Source organism: Spermophilus citellus (genome assembly GCF_964194105.1).
Source record: "Spermophilus citellus genome assembly, chromosome: 3".
Taxonomy (NCBI): Eukaryota; Metazoa; Chordata; class Mammalia; order Rodentia; family Sciuridae; genus Spermophilus; species Spermophilus citellus.
In genome coordinates, this window is record NC_138184.1 from 152,160,978 (window position 1) to 152,169,181 (window position 8,204).

The 8,204-nt window shown below is 44.6% G+C and overlaps 1 protein-coding gene across 1 annotated transcript; it reads left to right on the forward strand.

The window, feature by feature from the left end:
• Positions 1–258: 258 nt before the first annotated feature.
• On the forward strand, positions 259–2,409 carry TWIST1 (twist family bHLH transcription factor 1). The gene is made up of 2 exons (XM_081286884.1): positions 259–1,271; positions 1,816–2,409. The coding sequence occupies exon 1, from the start codon at positions 627–629 to the stop codon at positions 1,227–1,229; it is 603 nt and encodes a 200-aa protein (XP_081143010.1). The 5' UTR covers positions 259–626; the 3' UTR covers positions 1,230–1,271; positions 1,816–2,409.
• Positions 2,410–8,204: the final 5,795 nt, after the last annotated feature.

Sequence of the window (8,204 nt, forward strand, 5' to 3'; positions counted from 1 at the left end):
CGGAAGGAAATCGCCCCACTCCTGGCGGAGAGGGAAGGGGGAGGGCAGCAAGGAGGCGGGCGGAGGGGCCGGCCGCCAGGGCCAGGTCGTTTTTGAATGGTTTGGGAGGACGAATTGTTAGACCCCGAGGAAGGGGGGGCGAGTGGGACGGGGGAGGGGGTTGGAAAGCGGAAACTTTCCTATAAAACTTCGAAAAGTCCCTCCTCCCCACGTCAGGCCAATGACACTGCTGCCCCCAAACTTTCCGCCTGCACGGAGGTATAAGAGTCTCCAAGTCTGCAGTTTTCGCCCAACTCCCAGACACCTCGCGGGCTCGCCAGCACCGGCACCGTTTCCCGGAGGCCGAGCCGGGTGTGCGTGCGGCCGTTGGGCGCTTTCTTTTTGGACCTCGGGGCCATCCACACCGTCCCCTCCCCCTCCCGCCTCCCTCCCCGCCTCCCCCGCGCGCCCTCCCCGCGGAGGTCTTCTCACTGTCCCTCCTCCAGCTCCCACCTCGGCGGGCCGCACCGCCTGGGCCGGCGCCGCGCGCTGGGGAAGCTGGCGGGCTGAGGCGCCCCGCTCCCCTCCTTTTTCCCGGGCTGCCCTTCTGCCCCGGGCCCGCGAGGCCGCACGTCGCAGCTCAAGAGATGATGCAGGACGCGTCCAGTTCGCCAGTCTCGCCGGCCGACGACAGCCTAAGCAACAGCGAGGAGGAGCCGGACCGGCAGCAGCCGCCGAGCGGCAAGCGCGGGGCGCGCAAGCGGCGAAGCAGCCGGCGCAGCGCGGGCGGCGGCGCGGGGCCCGGCGGGGCCGCGGGCGGGGGCGTCGGAGGCGGCGACGAGCCAGGCAGCCCGGCCCAGGGCAAGCGCGGTAAAAAGTCTGCGGGCTGTGGCGGCGGCGCGGGAGGTGGCGGCGGCAGCAGCAGCGGCGGCGGGAGCCCGCAGTCGTATGAGGAGCTGCAGACCCAGCGGGTCATGGCCAACGTGCGGGAGCGCCAGCGCACGCAATCGCTAAACGAGGCGTTCGCCGCGCTGCGCAAGATCATCCCCACGCTGCCCTCGGACAAGCTGAGCAAGATTCAGACCCTCAAGCTGGCGGCCAGGTACATCGACTTCCTCTACCAGGTCCTCCAGAGCGACGAGCTGGACTCCAAGATGGCAAGCTGCAGCTATGTGGCCCATGAGCGGCTCAGCTACGCCTTCTCGGTCTGGAGGATGGAGGGGGCCTGGTCCATGTCTGCGTCCCACTAGCAGGCGGAGCCCCCCACCCCCTCGGCAGGGCCGGAGACCTAGGTAAGGACCTGCGCCTCAGCGACTCTTTGTCGCTCAGGTGATGGACAGTCGAATGGCCAGGCCGCGGCTCCTTGCCCACCTCGCCGCCTTCCCATTCTCGAACTCTCTTCTCAGCCTTCCCACCTAAGCAGACACCGCTATCTCATCCCACCGGTGTCCCCGAAAACCAGTTCAGCCCCCGGGTAGGGAGAGAGTCCCCAGGGGTATGCGCCCCTTGTGAGAGGTGTGCGTGTGTGCGTGAGTGTGTGTGACCGACAGGAGGGGAGACTGAGAAAGACTCAAGGTTCAAGGGTAAGGGAACTGACGGTTTTGCCAGGGCCTCCCTTTCTTTTGGCTTTAAATTTTGTTCTTCTTAAAACAAATGTTCCCAAATTCCACCTCCTCCTTTCCGCCCACCCACTTCCTCTTGCCCTTCAGCTGAAATCCTTCCAGGTTGTTCAGCATAATTTCTCGGTGGTAGTGATAACAGAGCTCACTAGTTTTAGAAAACAGCAGCAGAGACCTAAACAATAACCAACTTTCCCCCCTCTCTGGGTTTTTGCAGATGTCATTGTTTCCAGAGAAGGAGAAAATGGACAGTCTAGAGACTCTGGAGCTGGATAACTAAAAATAAATATATATGCCAAAGATTTTCTTGGAAATTAGAAGAGCAGAACCCAAATTCAAAGAAACAGGGCGTGGGGTGCACTTTTAAAAGAGAAAGCGAGACAGGCCCGTGGACAGTGATCCCAGACGGGCAGCGGCACCATCCTCACACCTCTACATTCTGATAGAAGTCTGAACAGTTGTTTGTGTTCCTTTTTTTTTTTTCTTGACGAAGAATGTTTTTATTTTTATTTTTTCATGCATGCATTCTCAAGAGGTCGTGCCAATCAGCCACTGAAAGGAAAGGCATCATTATGGACTTTCTCCATTTTAAAATGGTAACAATCAGAGGAATTTTAAGAATACCTTTAGAAATAAACGTACGAGGATAAAACTGGCCAGAAAAATCATAGTCAGTTAATTCCTTTTTTCATTCCTCTGAGGGAAATAAATACTTAAAATACAAAAAAAAAAAAAACATTCTATTTATTTATTGATGACCCATGGTAAAATGCAAATAGATCCGGTGTCTAAATGCATTCATATTTTTATGATTGTTTTGTAAATATCTTTGTATATTATTTTTCTGCAATAAATAAATATGATTGAAAATTTTAAGAATCTTAGAGTTTGGTCTATATTTTTAAAGCTCAGGATTATGTTGGTGGTAAATACCTGCTTGTTTAACTCCAGAGGCACCCAGGAGGGAGGGGGCACTAATATAAACAAAGCAATGAAAAACTCAAATAAACCAGCTACTGACAGGCACAGGCATGTTATTTAAAAAGACAGCTTTATTATTATTCCAGTTTGGTTTTCAGTGGAGCTTAATAGCATCTCTCCATTTCTTATCAATCCTCCAGCAGCAAAAAAAATGAGCAAATTAATTTGCCCTTTGCTTCTCTTTCTTATAACTTGAAGTAACAGCTCTAAAACATTCAAATAAACAGTACAAAACTAGCACTATTTTCTCTTGTTACTATATTTTTGTCATGCCCTCCACTCTTAAAGATGAGGATTCTTAAAGGTTTATTTCAGTGAAAGAATAATGTGTTATGAACATTACATACACAAATAAATACAAATGCTTGGAAAATGATAAATTTAGCAGGAGACAATTTCACTTATAATTTGTTTAATTTTATTTCATGAATAAGTATGACATTCAGTGTCATGTTTGCTAAAAAGAAAATATTTCACTTTGTTTTTGTTATCTATTTGAGAAGTATGCGCCTAATTTACACATAAAGATTATACATCTGAGTCCAATGAATAAACAACCTGAGTTTTCAGTATCCTTGGTAACTGTTGGAACAATTACTGTTGTAAATGCATAACCATTCAGTTTCTAGTTTAGTTCTTTAACAAATATATTCTATTCAAAATTACATAGTATTTTCCCATGGAGATACACACACTCACACACATACACACATCCGTATAATCTCATGAAGTAATGAAAAACAATAATGAGGACAAATGGTGCTTGATTTTTCTTTCATTCTGATTATTTCTGGGCCAGGAACATACTGACTTTTATGATTAATATCATTAAAAGTGGTGATTCTTATCTACTTAGTTCTTAATTTTTTTTTTACATCTAGTTTACTATGTTCAATTATAATTAGGGAAGCTATGAAACTGGAAAATTATATGGGTGCCTAATTCAAATAATGAGTATGTCAAATAAGTATGTGTATCTGAGCAGACTGTGTTTGCTTAACTAAGGTTGAGGTTATTTTATTGCCTGAATATTTTTATTTCTTCACACAGCACCTCAGAATGCTGACATGACATCATTATGAATTTATTATTGTGAATATTTTAGACTGTATTTTATAATAAGCTTGTAGCATTTACTTACATTAAAGGATTAGTGAAGGCTTGGGATTATTATTACTTTTATGATTATTAGGATTTTGATAGTCCTTTATCAAATAATGAAAAGGGAAGTATATCCATAGGATGTGTTGGTATTTTTTGTGGGGTGTGTGTATTTGTGTGTATGTGTATGTAGGATTAGGGAGAACATCAAGATGATAATTCTCTCTTTCGTGCGTATCATCCAATTACCTCCATTTTCTAAATTGTTCATGGGGGAACCTTCTTGTTCACTAGCTTGGTCTGACTATTTGATATTTCAGATTTCTTGATGTACACCAGAATGGAGCTGACCATCATTGCTGACAAGGTAAACTGTACCTTACTTCTTGATGTAAATATTAGATATTTCAAAGAAATAGAGCCTACTATCTTCTTCTTTTTTTAATAGTACTTTGCATTTTTGTTTTCAAAAAAAAAATCTGGAGGAAAACAAATGCTACATTTGTTTTAAGAATTCTAAACACGAAACTCAAGATAGACTTTCTCCAGATTTTCAGAGCAATAAATAAATAAACAAAAGAAAGGTGGTGAACAGTTTTGAGGAGACTTCATAGTGGAAAACATTAATTTCTCAAATATAGTTTTCAGCTTGCAAACTATTTTTGCATTCCTACCCCTTGTACACATCATATAAATGCTCATTTTTAAAGAGTAGTAATAAGTCACCTGTGTTTCTTCCCTTCCACCATTATTTCTTTTCATTTTGTTTCATTTCACTTTATTTATTACTTACACTTATTTAAAGATCACATCAAATGAATTGCCACTTTTTCATCACTAAGGAGCTAACTCTTTTCGTTTAATGTGGCTACATTCAAGGTCTTTGCCCTTCAACCAGAATGCATTCACTAGGGGAAAGTATTGTATAAAAAGATCTTGGGTGGCTTCTTTAAAAATTGAATTAAGATTGCTTCCTTTATTGTGAAAATAATTCTTTTTATCTTGTTTTAAATTTCAAGTGATCGATCCCCTTCAGTCATAAGATACTTGTAAGTTTTTGTTCCCATATACACATAGTTATCCTTTTAGTGCATATACACGCTAAATATATGCACAGATAATAATTCATGCACAGTTGCTGATACCTTCCCCAAAGTGCAAGCTATAAAATACCATTAAATAGCTGAAACTATGCAAGTACTTTTTTTCCCCCACATTCGACAGGGGCAGAAGCTTCTTGCCCCTTCGGTCTTCAGGCTTATATTCATAATGGAGCTTTTTAAGGGACACTTGGCCTCTTGCAAAAAAGTAGAGCATTTTGCACATTCCACGGTTTGGCAAAGTCAGAACTAGTTATTTTCTCTAGACCGGTATCAAGTTCTTCTCAGGCATATGATTTCACTTGAAGTTCTGCCCAGGAATCCTTCAAAGTGAGCGTTTGTCCCGCTCTCATGATGTCAGGCGGTTTTCCCTGCATCTGTAATTTGAAGAAAAACAAACAAACCTGCGGGGAACAAACGCCACGGAAACCCAAACAGAACTCCGTGGGGAACTAGGGTCTCACCTGCGGAGGGCGCGGAAGAGGGGCCCCGGCTCAGGCTCCCCTGCGTGGGTGGCGGCCCGGCCCGCACCGTGGAGAGAGTGACAATGTTGGTGCCCTCCTTGGATGGTGTGGACCGGCCCGGCCCAGCCTCTGGCCGCTGCTTAAAAGCGGCTGCGCCAAGTGTCAGCGGTAGCAGAGGGAGCAGCAGCAATGGATTCAGGCAAAGGCCCAACCTCAAATTTCCAGAGACAGGCCCACATTAGCGACAAACAGGGGTCGGGACAGGGATCCCCAGGGGCCACTTTTCCAGAATTTTCTGCTTATGTGTCATAAAGAGTGCCCCACCCCCCAGCACCAGCGAAAGTGGAAAGGAAGGGCACTGGCAAAATGGAAAGAGAAATCGGCTTCTGCATAATTTCTCAGAGCCGGCAACTCTACCATTTCTCAGACACCTCTCAACTCTTCGCAAATTGAACACCGGAAAATGCAAGCTGAAGCATCATTAATTGTATTTATTTATTGAACAGCAAAAGATACACTCAGTAGTCAGTGAATGGGCTACATTTTCCATTCGCTTTTGTTTCAAGGCCCCAGGACGGAGCCCACTTAATGTTCTTAGCAAATCAAAGCACGTGTCCTTTTGAAGAAGGTGTGTAATTGGAGTTTAAGGCATGTATGGAATTCCCAGATGTCTATAAAGTAAGAAGGAGCATGTGGGCAGGTCACTGGAAGGTGGGGCAGGTTAAAATCACTGGCACACACGTTCCCATTTTATATTCTCCCCCTTTATAAAGGCAGAGATAAACCTTGGGGAAAGTTTGGGATGGGATCATAATAAATATTCATTTTCTTGTATCAGTCATAATAGCCATGGTAAAAAGCACATGGTCAGAAAACCTCAAAGAAAACACTCAATTATAGCCGGGATTTCGTGGGCGCCGGGCAACGAGATCGTTTTGGGGTTTCCTGCAGTGAGGGCCTCCAACGGCCTTCTTTCTTGTTTACGTGGACTATTTTCTTTTCCTTCTGTGTTTTTTTTTTTAACCCCCAAGTCTGTGGATGTGTCGTCGGATTTCTGCGTGAGATTTAGGCTGAAGCCAGAGGAACAAAACTCCAGATTAGGAAAAGAAAAGAAAAAACAATTCTAAGAGCATTGATTCCAGAGGCAGCCTTCTTGGGGGAGGGGAGATTGCGCGCGAGTGAAATTAAATTTCTATAAAACATGCAGTTTAAACATCTATCAGATAGAGGGAAAGCTCATGAAAAGACAATCATCAAAGTCAGCAGCTCGCCTTACTCTTTCTTTGAGGAATGTATGGGCTTATAAGAGACTGCTGAACCGAATGTGAGTTTGAATATTGTTGATGAGGCGGCTTTTGTTTTGGTTTGGTTTCTCGGTCTGGAGCCGGAATAGAAATGTGAATTTTTTTCCCCCCGTGGGTTCAAGTTATGCCCTCATTTACCTGCCCAGTCGAGCAAGAGGCGGTAAAGAAACTGGCACTAGCCAAAGGCTGGCACTGCAAGGAGGCGAGGTTGGGAGTTTGGACTGGAAGCCAGAGCGCAGAGGACTGGGACAAAGAGCGCCACAGACGCCACCACTGAGGCAGGCAGGAGGGGGAAAGGGACGCGCCTGGGACTCGAGTGTGACAAGTGAAAAGTTAAGCAGGTACCTGAAGTTTATCTTGCCCAGATGTTAGGGCTTTTACGAAATGTCACGTGAAGGGAACAGATGTACAACTTGCGAATGGGGCCACGCCTGTAAATACAAGGAAGGCAAATGCTTGGAGGGAAATCCAGGCATAAATCATCAACCTTGCTTTTCTAGATATCCATTTGCTCCTTTAAATATTTGCTTCCGGAAAGCGAGGGAACATATTAAAGCTAAGTGGTCTTCCAGGAGAAATCACCATTCCACTCGTGCCCAGTCAGTACTAGCATTGCCTAGGTTCTTTGGGTGCGGAGGTTTGGGGTGTGGGGCGTACTTTGCCCCCGCCCCGTCTGTTTTCCTTTTTCACTTCCCCATCCCCCACATTTCTTTCTGAGCTTCTTGAAGACGTTTGATCCTGAGAAACATATCGGATCTCGGTTTGGAAAAGCTGAAACTAATCAATTGCCTTTTTGAAGGGGTAGAGAGTGATAAGAAGAGCGAAAGAATGCCAGGCCTGACAGACCCCAAACCTCCAAGATACTTAGATGGGCTGAAAGATGAGCGGGTGATCTCCCTCCTGGGGCCAGGAACCAACGCTCTGAGTATCCCTGAACCCTTGGGAAGGGCTTTTACCAAGATAAGTGACCGGTCTGATTGAAAAGGATTTTTAAAAATGACTTGTACACACAAGACACTTTTCCTCCCTCCATGCATGAAGGAAGTTCAGCTTGTAAACAATATTAAAATGAATTAGCAGTTGTCCAGTTGTGAAAGAGAGTCCAATTTCTTCATCTATGTTGCAAAGAAGTGTTCATAAAGTCGTTGTGAATATTAACATGTGGCACAGACCTGGGTCTCTACACTCAATAAGATTTTTAAAAATGTGTTGACTTATATATTAAGACTGTATGTTAAACACTGTATATTAACAGCTATGGCTCTTCTGTTAAATGCAACACTATTCCTACATCTCTATTGAATTGACATTGCATCTGGCTTGTCATATGGCCATACATATAACTCTCTAGACAAAATTTAAAAGGGTATTTTCTTCTACAATACTAAATCCAATTTTATTTTCTGAGTTTATCCTGTTCTTCATAGGGTTTCCTACAGATGTGGTCAGAAATGAAATACATTCAGAGTGATCACCTCAGCGTTACGGGTTGACAATTTTTTAAATGCCCAGGACCAGATAAGCAGACAGGTCCTTACTCTACATAGCAATTAATATCAATATTCATCCACCCATACCTAACCTTGATTTATTACCTTTAGGTGCATATCATATTATTATAGCCTCCAAAGCATTCCAGACCTAGACCCAGTGGTC

Bases quoted from the DNA above. Each gene is read 5' to 3' on its own strand.
- TWIST1 (XM_081286884.1), top strand. From the start codon at position 627: ATGATGCAGGACGCGTCCAGTTCGCCAGTCTCGCCGGCCGACGACAGC.